General features: G+C 43.8%; 1 protein-coding gene across 2 annotated transcripts in view; it reads left to right on the forward strand.

Annotated features, from left to right (window-relative positions):
* Nucleotides 1-333: 333 nt before the first annotated feature.
* myo18b (myosin XVIIIB) overlaps nucleotides 334-14,796 on the forward strand; it is a 44,402-nt gene continuing 29,939 nt past the window's right edge. The window contains exons 1-15 of one of the 2 annotated variants that reach the window (XM_088355836.1): nucleotides 334-372; nucleotides 2,771-2,917; nucleotides 3,059-3,397; nucleotides 4,262-4,325; nucleotides 4,397-4,509; nucleotides 4,579-4,746; nucleotides 6,723-6,933; nucleotides 7,465-7,607; nucleotides 7,678-7,778; nucleotides 9,005-9,068; nucleotides 9,139-9,283; nucleotides 10,392-10,574; nucleotides 13,224-13,314; nucleotides 13,380-13,572; nucleotides 13,642-13,722. In XM_088355836.1, coding sequence (XP_088211962.1) covers nucleotides 334-372; nucleotides 2,771-2,917; nucleotides 3,059-3,397; nucleotides 4,262-4,325; nucleotides 4,397-4,509; nucleotides 4,579-4,746; nucleotides 6,723-6,933; nucleotides 7,465-7,607; nucleotides 7,678-7,778; nucleotides 9,005-9,068; nucleotides 9,139-9,283; nucleotides 10,392-10,574; nucleotides 13,224-13,314; nucleotides 13,380-13,572; nucleotides 13,642-13,722 — 2,082 coding nt within the window. The remainder of the gene's footprint in view (nucleotides 373-2,770; nucleotides 2,918-3,058; nucleotides 3,398-4,261; nucleotides 4,326-4,396; nucleotides 4,510-4,578; nucleotides 4,747-6,722; nucleotides 6,934-7,464; nucleotides 7,608-7,677; nucleotides 7,779-9,004; nucleotides 9,069-9,138; nucleotides 9,284-10,391; nucleotides 10,575-13,223; nucleotides 13,315-13,379; nucleotides 13,573-13,641; nucleotides 13,723-14,796) is intronic. The other variant, XM_088355837.1, reaches the window with a different exon arrangement.

Consider the following 14,796-nt stretch of genomic DNA (forward strand, 5'->3'; position numbering starts at 1 on the left):
CCCTGAAAGTTTCACCACGTCTTTAGTAGACTTAAGTGGCCTCCATATTAACAGGAAGGAATTTCCCCTTTCGGATTTTGGGTCACGATTAGAGCAGTAATGGCCACAATGATCATGTCCCCCACTTGACATGTGCCGACAACCGACGCCATAACCTGCCAAAAACGTTTTGTTGACTGAAACTCGAGAACCAGGATCATGTTGATGAACACGCTCATATGTATGTGTATGTGTGTGTGACTTGAGATCCCCGTCAGGTTTCCTGTGACATCACACCAGGCTGAAGTCATTCTGACCCTGCTCTCCCCTTGCATCCCTTCACGCCACGCAAACATGGCGCTGTCCTCACGCTTAAAACTTTGGGAGAAGAAGGTGCACTTTTTGCATGATGCATGCCTGTATGGGTTTGTTCTAAAGTGTATTTATGGAGAAATGGCAGGAGTTGATTCGATCCCCTTCAGATAAGAATTGAACACGTTGGAGAGAAAATGAATTATCATAGAAACGGGAACGACTGAGCTCTCAGCAAATCTTCATTCCTCCTATGTGGGTTGTACTAAAATTTAACAACGAATGTTCGATGTGCATGTGGGTAATATTATCATGATTGCTGATGCGGGACACCTGAGTCAGCTCCGTTGGCGCCAACAGCCACAGACCCTGATTGGCTGTTGTACTCTTTTCAAACCCCCGCCTTCCTAACAACACTCGTCAGATCGTCTGTGAACCAACGCTACACACTAGGCAAACTTTTTTGACTCCTGACTCTATCCTGCCCTCTTGTTCTGTCTGATTCCCGTTGCCGACCTTTTTTCTGGACCCGTTTGTGTTTTTGCTCCTCCGTCCCGGAAATCGACCTGTTTTTTCTCGCCTTCGACATTTCCTGCGCTCGACACGGAATTGCCACTTCCGCGTTCCCAGCGATCTGCTACCCGTGACCGACAATCCCTGGATCGTGGGTGCAAGTCCTTTCCTCCCTCTAAATAAAACAAACGCAATTGGGTCCCGTCTCCCTTCCTGTCATGATTACTGATTCGGGGCACCTGCGGCTGCACCAGTGGCGCCAACGGCATTGGTCGCTGATTGGCTCCTTGCCACTTTTTAAAGCAACTCCCTGTTACCGGCGTCCGATCGTTGCGAACCTTCAGCTCCCGCTAAGGCAAGCCTTCCGAACCTGACTCCCTGTTTTTTGACTCTTGTACGTTTCCCGGCTTCAACCTGTTTCCGTTTGATCACGTCTCTGCTCCTGCGCCCCGGCAACCTGACCTGCTTTCCCCTCTTTGACACCGCTATCGCTCGCCAGAGAAGTGCCACTTCCGCGTCCCGAGCGACCAGCTCCCCACAATCAACGATCACTGGATCGTGGCTGCTAGCTTACATCTCCTTCTCAATAAAATTAAGAAACTAACGCAATTGGGTTCCCGTCTCCGTCCTGGTTCCTGACAGTTCCTGGTTCGTGACAAATAATTAGCAAATCTAAAGGGTGATATTTGCCTTGCCGATTGATGAAAGTGTGAAGGAGGAACCAAGGATTTGAAACAATTTCATATTAGCTTATCCTACTTAAAATTAATTCAAAAAAGAATGCCTCATAGCACTTTTTAGCTTACTTTAGGTTAGTAGATCCAAATCCAGATAATTAAATGGTTGGAATGAGGATTTGTCGTACGCGGTACCGTGATCTTTTCTTGTTTTTATCTCGAAAGGGGGAGTGAATTATAGATGTATATGCATTAATATATGTGTATATTGCGCCCTGCCCTCATGGTCATGAATCTTACACCGGGCACTTGGAACTGTCTCCAGAGGAGCATGCACTTTTCGCCCGCTATGAGAACAGTGCCCTGAAAGTGGGTGCTGCCCCCTCCCCCTTGCTTCTGGGCTAGCCACGCGGTGGCCATTTTGTTCTCAGGATGAGAAAAAATTTGTTTTTTGACGAGCACTCCAAAAACCTTCATCCCAACCAACCAAACGGAGAGCCCTTCATTACCTTGCTAACATGTTCCGTTCTTATTCCGAAAAGGATCGAACCAACTCCCGCTAGCCCTCCCCAAAAAATACACTTCGGTTCTCAAATCAAATCAAGTCCGAAGAACTGAACGCCAAATCAAAGTGATAGTCAATAAATGAAGGTCTCCAATAACTCCAGTATTTTGCTTTTGTGTTTAACCGAAATACCCTGCCACACAGGTTTTTGGTTATCTCCAACCAAAGACTCAACTACTCAAATGTCAAAATGTAAACCTGGACAGACACAAAATTACAAAAGCTCAAACATAATTTTGTGTATTTTGTGTTGTCTCTGAGAGGAATGTGCTAGCCTAAGATGCTGATAGTTTTCCAGGCATTCTCAAAGTAGAGTCGATTCCAAAGTTGCATTAAAGTCCAAAATCATCATATCGCTGCTAATTATGATGATTATTTCCTGGTTTTCTCCGTAGGTAACACTTTTTAAAAAATGTAACACAAGTAAGGCATCCGTCAGCGCCTAGTCTTGAATTTTTTTTTCCCCATTCTTTCATCTTCGCTTGCCTCACGTGAGTTAAAAAAGGAATGCTAAGTTTGCCGTCCAGTTGCATCGTTAATAGAATGGAATGCTAAGTAGCTAGCATGGTCTACTTATAAACATACCACTAGTACTACTCTATGTACTGTCGCCATTTTGTTTAAAGTTTCTTCTGGGTGTGCGTTCCTGCTTATACTGTCATGCGACTAAAATAATTGTTTTTTATTTTGTTTTATTTTTTTATTACCACTCATGTAATCCCAGATTCAAGAGGAGAACCATCCAGTGGTGGTGGCCCCCATTCCTCCACCACCCCTCTCGAATTTCCCGGGCGGCTTCCTCAAGCAGCTGGTCCGGGATTCAGAAAAAGAAACCAAAGTAAAGGAGCCCGACATCAAAGACGAAAAAACTGTAAGTATTGTTTGAGGTTTTGACAAGCTAGTTAGCTTAGCTGAGAGACTAGAGTAGGGGGTTTGGGCTGACAATTCGTATGCATATTGAAGATGAATAACTGGGCATACTAGTCGGTAAAGCTTACGTGTTTTCATCCAGCAGCCAAGCAAACTAAGTGACAACTTGGTGCAGCAGTTCCTGCTTCCCGATCAGACACCGCCCATCCTGGAGGCAGAGATGTTGCTGCGAGCTCAAAAAGAGGGTTATGCTGTCAGATCCCCATCATCTCAGGGGACCCCCGTCCACCCCGGCAAGACAGACACCAAACTGAAAGTTACACCGAAGACGTGCAGCAGAGCAGGCAGTGTGAATGAGAATGGTGAACCGAGTTTACAGGAAGAAGAGCAAGTGAAGAAGAAAGCCATAACAATGGAGGAACGTCAGGAACCAGAAGGAAGACTGGATGATGTCTCTGCAATGGAGGGTGACCAAAATCAGGTGTGATCATTTAAAAAATACGTTGGTCCTGTGACTTTGTCGTCAGAGAAGGTAATCAGATTCTGTGTTAGCCAAGGCATTAATTTGGAACAAAGTTCTAATTAAGAGACATTTCTTGCAGAAATCAAGGCAGTAAACCTGTAACAATATCCTAGTCCACAGCGAAGGAGACAGCATTATAATGGGGTGAAGGCGTTAGTCCTGATACTCCACAGGGAATGTGATAGAAATTTATTAAAGTTAAGGTGTTAGTCTGCAGGTAAGGTACTTAAACTCTCTAGTAGATAAAACGTTAGTTCTGAAAAAATGTTTTAGTCTGTAGGGAAACTGGTCAGACTCGAGTAGTTGAGGCGTCAGTCCTGAAACAATGTTGTAGTGCTTAGGGAAGTTTGTCATACTCTGGTAGAAGTTGAGATCTTCATTCTGATCCAATTTTCGTGTCACAGGGATGGTTTCTCCTGTAATTCAGGATCTCAGTCGTGAGAAAATGTTCTTTACAGCAGGGAAGGTTACATCCAGCAGGAAGGCCAAAGTCCAGAGAAAATAGTACAAGGTCCATTTTGATGTTCATTGACACGTTTAGATTCTTCAGACCTAAAGTGCTGTTGTTTAATGAGGAGATATAGTTTTAAAATAGTAGTCTAATTAGTGCCAATTTCAGTTTCTTCTTCAGAAACAGGTTTTAAGTCCCCAGACCAAGGGTCACTAGTCCAGAAAGAAGTCAGCAGTCCTCTTTTTAGTTAGTACAGTTCAACAAAAACTTTGACACTGCGGCCCAGTTATGGCTGACTGTGGTTCATTGAGGAGGCACCAGCCCTACTAGAAAGAAAGTAAGAACAATGAGGCATTTGATGTGCTTATCAGGTAAAGGACGTGTGGTATGAGGCGGGAGCTGTTTGGTTTCTGCACAAAGACGGTTTCACACAGGGTAAGCAAACGCCTACTCTACCAGATTCCTCATTGATGATGCAGTAATGTGATGATTTACCATAATTTCAGCCACTCAACTGAAGCCTGACGAAGGAACACCAGAACTCCCACAAGGCCGTGTGAGACTCCGCCTACACAGCGACGGCTCGTTGCACGACGTATCCCAAGATGACATTGACAAAGTTCGTCCCATTCTGAAGACCAATGGTTTTTGCTTTTTAAGCCAATGTAACACCTCTATCCTGGTACAGTGCAACCCTGCCCACTTGGACTTGTGTGAGGATCTGAGCGAGCTCCAAAGCATCAACGAGAGTAGTGTCTTGCACACACTTATAAGCCGCGCTAAGGCTAATATGCCGCTAACGCACGCCGGACCCAACCTGATCAACTTCTGGCCGCCACTGCAGACCAGCAGCAAGGTGACACCTGGGGGGGATTGACATTCTGTATGGAAATGAAATCAGCCATCTTGGATGTGGCAGTTTTTGTCCTCTAAGAGGTTTTAGACCTGAAAAATGGTTTTCCTCGTCAGAAAGTGTTCTAGTCTCAGTTTATGATAAATATTTTTAAAAGGATTCTAGTCCTAAGGAATAGTTAAGATCAATAGAGCACATTCTAGTCTGCTGGCCCTGAATGTCCCAAGAGAAGTTGCCAGTCTAGTAGGGCAGTCTCTACATTGAACCAAGATCTGAACCAAGAGGATGGTAATCCTGAAACAAGGTCCCGTACATCTTTTTCGCCAAGATTATTATTATTATTATTATTATGTTTGATTTGAACAAATTATTGGGTCAGAACCAGGTAGACTCCTGGACCAGCGAGGCTTAATTGCATAATTGATTCTATACATAAGGGTTTCCCGCACCCGAATAATCTTGCCCGAATAATTTGGTACAGGTAATGTTACTTTTTTAAGTAGTTGAATTACTTTTTAGCAATATTCTGTACTTTGTTGTACTCTTTAATACCACAATCTGCTTTTCATTACTTCATGACTTACAAGTACTTTTCAGAAGTTTTTTTCCCAGTAATTGATGAGTCTATTCTGTTTTTAGTGCGCATATTCATGGCTTCAGCATACATGGCTAGGGAATGAAATGAGCTGAACTTTTGGGCCTGCTCAACAGGTGAATTTACAGACTTTAAATCAAAAGGTTTAAGTTTAGTTGAAAGATTGTGAGATTAGGCCTCTCAGGTATTAGATAGAAGACTTAAGTTGACCCGCTAGGTTGCTGTGACTTGCCCGTTGCTGTGACTTGCCCGTTCTTGGCTTTGTTCTTATCTTGAAGCACCGTCACTCACCAGTAGCCAGTTAAGACCATTGGGTCATACTTCGGCACATTGGTGAGGCAGAGACGCCCCTCTGCATGGGTTGGCGGCCAAATATAAAATCTGCGACTGTAAAAAAAGGCAGTTTTTTCTGCATAATGCTGCTGTAGCTGTGTATTTGATTTTAATGTCATCAAGTAATGCTTACAATACCACAATGTGTTTAATTTCCTTGGAAGGAATAAAAACGTTATTCTGTTTTTACAAATGAAAAGGAGATTTCATAGGATGCCAGTTCTTTATTTTCTACTATAACTGCACCTTATCTCATCTCATCTCATTAACTACACCGCTTATCCTCAGTAGGGTCGCGGGGGTGCTGGAGCCCATCCCAGCAATCATCGGGCAGTGGGCAGGGGACACCCTGAACTGGTTGCCAGCCAATCGCAGGGCACACAGGGACAGACAACTCACTCGCTCATTCACACCTAGGGACAATTTGGACCGGCCAATTCACCTGAAATGCATGTTTTTGGAATGTGGGAGGAAACCCACGCAAGCACGGGGAGAACATACAAACTCCGCACAGGAAGCCTTGAGCTGGAGGTTCCCAAGACATAACCTGTGCCGCACATGCGCTAACCACTGCGCCGCCGTGCTGCCCCTATTACTGCACTCTGTTGTTCATTGTTTTCACCTTATTTTCACCATCGGCCAATCATGTTGCTGTTCTTTGATTCCCACATCCCTTAGGGCTGATCTTGTTATTTTGTTACCTTAAAGATTAAAAAAAAGGATGCTCAGGGGAGGTGGCGGAAACGTGTAATGAAATACTCCTATCTGAAGGCTCCTCACAGTGTTTCCCCTTGATAGTTTAAAATCTATTGATGTTTTCTCCCCTTATTTTGATTGTCTAGTAAAGTTCTAAACAGTATTTTAAATAGTTGCCAACGTGTTTTAGTCAGTTAGATGACTTTTCAGTTTGTTTCAGTGCAGATACATTTAATTATTATTTTTTGGTACTATTTAGGACTTTTCAGTGTTTTGAGTTTTCTCCCTTCTCATTGTCTTGAGGTATTTCTTTTTGTATTTCTGAAGACTTATCTGTATTCTTCCCCTTGTCCAGACTCCTAAATCCAGACGTGGTGATTCGTGCTTGGACACCCCACCTGCTTTGGCCGCCCTTGTCAAGCGGGTTTACGTGTCAATGGTGGACTCCCGTCGTGACCACTGTCTGGTGGCCACAGGTCGAAGCGGTACCGGCAAGACAGCCACCTGCCAGGCCTTCACCGTGGCGCTACTCAAACAGGCCGGAACAGCAGGACCCAACATGAGCGGTCAGTCAATCCTCCAATTTGATTAGTACGACATCGTAAAGGACCACCTGAAAGTCTTCACCCTTTGAGATAGGAATTGATGATGACATACAACACGTGTGTCATCCTCATTTTAAATGCCCCTCTAGACAATGCTAAAAAAAGCTACCGAAGCCTCCCCTTGCGGCGTTTGCGTGTTCTCCCCCTGCCCACGTCAGTTTTCTCAGAGCACTCCAGTTTTCTCAGGTTAATTTGCGGGTTCAAATCATTTCTAAGTGGGAATGAACAAGTGAGTTCTGTGTCTCTGTGTGCCCTGTGAGTGGCTGGCAACTGGTTCAGGGTGTCTTCTGCCCACTGCCTGGAGTCATGTGGGATGGGCTCCAGTACCCCCCGCCACCCTGGTGACGATAAGTGGTGCAGGAAATAGATGCATGGATGCACAATTCAGATATTTTTTATTCCAGCAGAGGAGGCCTTGCAGAACCCTGACGGCCCACCACTGAGTATACCAAAATAGGAAGTAAAACTGGATCCTGCTGTGTTTGCTTGCAGTGGATCGCGTGCAGGCCATGTTTACGGTCTTGAACTCTTTCGGCTGCGTGTCTTCGGCTGGCAGCGACCACTCCTCGCGATTCGCCATGCTCTTCTCGGTGGACTTTAACCACGCCGGACGTGCCGCCGCCGGACAGCTGCAGGCATGAACTAATGCAAAAACACACTCTGATAACCTCCAGTTTGATGTTTTTTATTACTTTCTGTTTTCAGACGATGATGTTGGACAAATGGCGTGTTTCTCACGCGGTGGAAGGAGAGAGCAACTTCCTGGTTTTCTCACAGATGCTCTCCGGACTTAGCACAGAGATGAGGTAGGTGCTAGCAAAAGGGCGATGTTAACCTGTGATGCCATTGGTTAAGATACTGACAGGGATGCGGGATCTGGGTGCTTGAAATAATGCACCTATGCTATTAGGCACAGGGAAGAAAAGCTACCGGACTAGTTTTAGATCTGAGGAGTGGTAAAATTAATAAAGGAAAAACCAGAGTCCAAATTAATTTGAACAAAAGACAACAATTTCATGAACAATGGACGAAACAATAAATCTGCAACCTCAGAGGAACTGTTTAAATCCAGGCCTAAAAACTTGAAATTGTAGTAGAAAGAAGAAAAGAACACACTCTTAGTCTGAAACTTTTTTGATAGCCCCTTCCATCTGAGGTACGTGCTTCCAGAATCGGCTCAAGGAAGAACACGCTGCTCCTTTTTCAGGAGGCTTATTTATTGTAAAGCATTTTAAAGTTCTCGTGCCGCCCCCCATGTGTCACAGAAAAAATGCCCGCCTCGCCCGTGCCTGAAACTGCCACTACTTGCCACAAATTATCTAATCTATCCATCCATCCATCCATCCATAATCTGCACCACTTATCCTCAGTAGGGTCCCGTGGGTGCTGGAGCCCATCCAAGCTATCTTCAGGCAGTGGGCAGAGGACACCCTAAACTGGTTGCCAGCCAGTTGCAGGGCACACAGAGACAGACAACCAGTCACTCGCTCATTTACACCTAGTGACAATTTGAACTGGCCAATTAACCTGACATGCATGTTTTTGGAAAGTGGGAGGAAACCGGAGTGCCCGGGGGAGAACATGCAAACTCCACACAGGAACGTTTGATCCCACTACCTCAGACCTGTGCCGCGCATGCGCTAAGCACTGCGCTGCCCATAATCTCTCATCTAATGTAAATCTATATGTAACCAATCTAAATGTAACTACGTAATCTAAATTTTATATCGAATCTATCGAATGTCTTTAATTTATCGAATCCATAGAATCTATTCTAATCTAAATATAATGAACATATGCCTTCGTGTTCTCTGGAGGTGCATGCGGTTATACTAGTCTTTGGCACTCCGCAGTGGCTCCCTGGCGTTTTTTCAACGAACCACGGACCCAACAACCTCGCTCAAGTAGAATGCCCGGCAATGCCGGCCCATTATGCTTGTTGATGGTATAGCTAACAATAAAAGCTAAACCGGTTGATGACTCAGTGATATTGATGGGAATGCCAAGACTTACACAAAGGCTTCTTCATCAGGTCAGAACTGCGGCTTCATCAGCTACCAGAGCGCAATTCCTTCGGCATCAACCCTCCCACTAAGGTACCCGACTGGCATTTGATTTAGCGTTTTCACACGTTGACCTTTCATTTTTCCGTCTGGTTTTCTCCAGGTGGAGGAAAAGCAGCGAGCGTCCTCAGCCTTTACCAAGTTACAAGCTGCCATGGAAACTCTGGGCTTCACTGCCAGCGAGCAGAAGGCCATCTGGCACGTGCTGGCAGGGATTTACCACTTGGGGGCCGCAGGGACCTGCAAAGGTAAGCCCCATCGGCTAGCTGGACTAGCTCACAAGTCAAAGGTCTCAATTGCGGCCCTTGGTAGGCCATTTTGAGGTCCCCGCCCTAATATGAAAGCTAAAGGGACAGTGTGTATGACTTGATAGCTATATGTCGCTGTATTTTGTTGTGCATCTGTAAACGAATGCTACAAAGCACAAGGAAGAATAAAAATTACGGAGACTCAAAGTGACCACAAAGCACAATTTTTCTTCTTCATTTAATTTGCCCAGCCTTTTGCAAAGAAAAGAAAAGAAAGAAAAATGGAATTAAAAAAAGAAAAGGTAAAAGAATAAAGCTCAGAAAAAGAAGGTAAGAAAGAAGGACAAAAAGTAGAACACAGAAAAGTTAAAAAGAGGAAGAGAGTAAGAAAAAGCAAAAAAAAGAAAAAATGAAGGTTGAAAAAAAATAAGACCGAAGGACTTGATCCAAAAAATAAAAAGGAAAATAAATGAGAAAAAAAGCAAAAATAAAGAAGAAATGAATTACTTAGTGAAAAATGACAGAAAGACAGTTAAGAAAATAAAAAGCGAAAAATTAAAAAAGAAAATGGAAGAAAAAACTAAAGTAAATAAGATATCAAGGAAAGAATGAAGAAAAAACAGCAGCAAGATGGCAGACAATAATTTCATCCTATTTTGGTAATCCTCATGTGAATCAAAAAAATACACTTTTAAAAAAAAAATGTTTTTTCAAATGATAGTTCATGTATTTTTGCTAATTATTTCAATAGAATTATCTTTTTTAATGGATGGAATTTTTAATGAAGCAAGAGGCACTGAATAATACACTGTCCCTTTAAGTGCAGCCCTAGTGGATTCGAAATTATTTTTTTACTGATTGATCGATTTGTTTTCCTATCTAATTTTTTTAAAATTTTCGATCTGATTTTGTGTAGGGATTTAAAATAAATATATATTTGAGAACAGTGGAACGTTTTTTATAATAACCTAAGTGTGGAAAACTCGGTTTCCACTTGGCCAAAACCCACAAACGAGCTCCGGTGGCCCCCCAAGTCAAATGAGTTTGAGACCTCTGCCACAAGTGAAGTTGACAGGCTTTCTTTTGTGTGTCCGTTTGCGTGTATCAGTGGGGCGGAGACAGTTCATGAACTTTGACAGCGCTCAGGCAGCTAGTGATGTGCTAGGCTGTGAGGGAGAGGAGTTCCACACCTTTGTCTTCAAGCATCACCTCAGGCAACTGCTGCAAAGAGCCACAGGGAGCGCCAGAGAGCACAACGGCGTCGCCCAGGTTGACGATGGCGACACAAATGGTAAACGCTACTTGGATATTGTTACAGGTTTACTGCCTTGTACCGTAAACTCCGGACTATAGAGCGCACTTGGTTATAAGCCGCACCCACCACATTTTAAGAGGTAAACCGATTTTGTACATACACAAGCCGCACCTGTATATAAGCCGCATGCGCCCACATTTAAACATGTAACACAAACACAAAATTAACCCAAACCCGACTTCAAGTGCCGCGATTGAAACTAAATGTCCTTCATTAAAGTCCACAGTCCAAAATTCACTGCCGGCAAAATGAATGGAAAATGATACCGGTACTTAAGGTTTGATGCAGACCTGCAGAGTCCGGGTCCCGTTGAAAGTAATCCAAGGAAAAAAGTCTATATTTCCAAAGGTGAGGGTGGGAAAAATATATCAGATGAACACATTTACTGACGCAACTCCTTTTTCTATAACCAACTTTTTATCCCCTCTTTTTTTCTTGTCTGTCCCTCACCTTTAGCGGTCCCCACTTAAACTCTGCACCCCGTGTTCGTTCCGCCCCTCATTTTTCGTTCACACGTGCAAAACATATCAGAATAAGTGTCTAAAATAAATACAAATAAATACATTACAAAAATATACAGTTGCAAATATTATACATGGGTTACACATATTTACAAAGAAAGATGCTACACCGAGAGAGTTTTCAAAGCTTTAATAACAATAATATAGCTTTGACAGGGCAGTTAATAGTAGCAACACTCGAGCGCCGCTGGCGGACGTTAGAAAAATTACATAAATTGGCCACATCACTGAATAAGCCGCAGGGTTGAAAGTTAAGGAAAAAAGTAGCGGCTTATAGTCCGGAATTTACGGTATTTATTTTCCTGGTATTTTGTATAATTTTGATCATTTCGAATTGTGTTCGCCGTATAACGATTGTATGGGGATATAAAAAACTGTTTGTTCGTTATCCTGATCACGTTTGACACATTTTAGCTTAAATCAGAATCCTAAGCCAGCGTAGATTGTTAATATTGTCACGGTATTCTACATGCCATATTTTCCAGACTATTAATCAGTTTTTTTCATATTTTGGCCAAGGTTGCGAATTATACCCTTGTGAGATTTATATGTGAAATTCCATCCATTATCTGCATCGCTTATCCTCAGTAGGGTCGTGGGGGTGCTGGAGCCCATCCCAGCCATCTTCAGGCAGTGAAAGGAGACACCCTGAACTGGTGGCCAGCCCGTCATATGGAGACAGACACTCGCTTATTCACACGTAGGGACAATACGAACCGGCAAATTAACCAGGCATGGATGGGGTTTTTTTAGAATGTGGGAGGAAACCAGAGTGCCCGGAGTACACCCACGCATGCACGGGGAGAACATGCAAACTCCACATGAGGAGGCTATGGTGGCTGGACTTGAACCCAACCACTAACCACCCAGCTGCTGTGCCACATAATAAAGTGCCGATGGTTTATCACTAGACCTCCAGTGATTTAAACAACATATGACAAGGCATTAGAACTTATCTCATGATCACACTATATTACTTACAGTGCCAGGAACACTGATTTACATTGTGCATTTTGATAGGTAAATATCTCCACATCTTCACCAACGGATGTTAGAGAATTCTATTCTAATCTATTCTATTTCTATTCTATTCTAGAATGGAGGAGACAAAAATCTTTCAAAAAATACTATACAGTACTAAACTGCTCAAGGTTTATTATTACCCTCGTTCTGAAGTTTTGAGTTTTTCCTTGCCCTCATGTTGGTTTGAGATCAGGCAATGGTGTAATTGTAACCCCAGCAGTCCTTTGAGACATTTTTTGATTAAGGGCTATACAAATAAATGTGACTTGAGTTAACTACAAGCTCTTTTACGTACGCATACATATGAAACCGAGAGGTTATTGACGCAGAGCTGAAGAAGTGGAGAGATTGATTAACCTATCAGAATGGACTATGCAAATCAGTGTTGCTGGCACCGTGAAAATAGTATGAAAATGGGAGAAGCTCTAATGCCATTTTCTATGTCGTCTGTAACATTGGTTTAGTGCTAATGTGCTGGCGCTTTCACCATCGCCAATAGTCTGGTTTGATACCCATATGTTTTGCGATTTTAGTTAGCGGCACACATTGCTATGTAAAGTACACACTGTAGCTATTGCTAGAGTCTCTATTTTTCCCTACAGTCCGGTGGGGTTTATGAATGAAAAATACAGTGTCTGTCAGAAAACGGACCGGGAAGCAGGAAGTCGGAACTCATATGCGTAGACGATCTGTCACTTTAATTAGGAAATAAAAGTTATCCAACACACAAACTGACCAAACACAAAACAAAACAGGTTTAAAGGCAATCAAAATTACAAACTAGGTATTACTCAGATCAAACAGGCATGAACATGTCTTCAACAAGGTAAAGCAATGGTCTGGCAACGGGCAGTCCCAAAAGGAGTGTTTAAGTACTCCACAAGCAATCAGTCCAATGCGTCTCAGCCGGTGTCAAGGGGCGGGGCCAGCTGGGCGCCATGACAACCGTGCAGGACAGTGTCTGATAAAAGACTTATGGCGGTTAATCTTGTAAACGAGTGGGCCTTATAGCGCAGAAAATATCATAGCTTAGCATTTCTGAACGCTTCATGTTACTTGACCATCATGATCATGTGCACAGGTCCCAGGCTGACGGCGGCGCAGTGCGTGAACGGGATGGCGTCAGGCCTCTACCAACAACTTTTTGCTGCCATCGTGTCCCTCATCAACAGGTGTGTGCAAAAGAGGGCCTTCTTTGGCACAATATGGCAAATGGGATTTTTTCATGCGCCGGCAGATCCCTAAGCGGCCAGCAGTTGGCGCTGGCGTCGGTGACAGTAGTAGACACGCCGGGTCTGAGGAACCCTCGCCACGCAGGACAGCAACGGGCCGCCACCTTTGGTGACTTCACTCACAACTACTTGCAGGAGCGACTTGCACAGCAGCGATACGTACATGCTTTCACGAACGCAGCACACACCTATGCACAGGTAGTCGACACACATGCTCACATGCCAGGTGACACACAACTCACATGCGCTTTAATGTCTCCTGCGCAGGAGAACATTGCGGTGGAGTTGGAGTGTCCGGAGGCGAGCCCCTCCGATACAGTCTTGGCTATCGACCAGCCACCGTCTCAGGTACGTTATTGTGCTAACACAGGGGGCAGGAACCTGTTTAACTCAAAGAGCCATGAAAATAAAACTTTGTTTTTAAGTGGCCACACTAGTGCTACAGGATTTTTCAGACCAGTGTTCTAATTTTGATTCGTTTTTTAAAAATATTTATTCACATTTCCATGTAAGCTGTACAAAGTACAAATTTGGTCAGTAAGATGAAGACAACACGATGGTCAATCAAAGTGACATGCTTTAACCTTAAGAAAACAGTGCCCTCTTTGTTATGGTTGCTGTAGGCTCACACGAGGCTCCCATAGTGTGCTGCTTAAAAACTTTGTGGGGTGAGTGCCAGTAAAACTTGCCTGTGATTAGCCGAAAATGTCTAAACACTGAATCACTCACAAACATGGGACTATAGATCCTTGAAAAAAAAAACGCAGTGTCTTGTGATTACACAATCGCACTATGTCACATCCCAATATCAATTAGATCTTGATGTGAATCTTTTCCAACCAATCAACAGTATATGTAAAACATTAAATATTAGAGATGTTCGTACCCCTATTTCAGGATATTAGTCTCCATCTAGACTAGGTCTTACTCTTTGGGTTTTCCATTATCATGCGTCAATGAACCTGCCAGAAAGAGAAATGTGACCTAAAATTGGTTTCGTGACTTTAACGTGGATGATGCTCAAATGGCGCACAGCCATTCTACTTCATTTATATGATCAAATTTTTACTACAGCGGGATGAAAATCAGCACCCTCAAGTCAGGGAGCATGGTACTGAGCCGGAAAAGTGTGGCATGCTCCTTCCCTGTGGGGATGAAATCCTGCCCCAAGTGGAGAAGTACAAGTATCTCAGGGTCTTGTTCACGAGTGAGGGTAGGGTGAAGCAGGAGATCGACAGACGGATCAGTGCAACGTCTGCCGTCATACGTACCCTGTACCAGTCCGTCGTGGTGAAGAGGGAGCTGAGCCGAAAGGCACAGCTCTCAATTTACCGGTTGATCTATGTTCCTACCCTCACCTTTGGTCACTAACTGTAGACCATGACCGAAAGAACACGATCCCAGATACAAGTGGCTGAAATG

The sequence above is a fragment of the Urocampus carinirostris genome, chromosome 16, assembly GCF_059441175.1.
Source record: "Urocampus carinirostris isolate Australia breed hairy pipefish chromosome 16, RoL_Ucar_1.0, whole genome shotgun sequence".
Lineage (NCBI taxonomy): Eukaryota > Metazoa > Chordata > Actinopteri > Syngnathiformes > Syngnathidae > Urocampus > Urocampus carinirostris.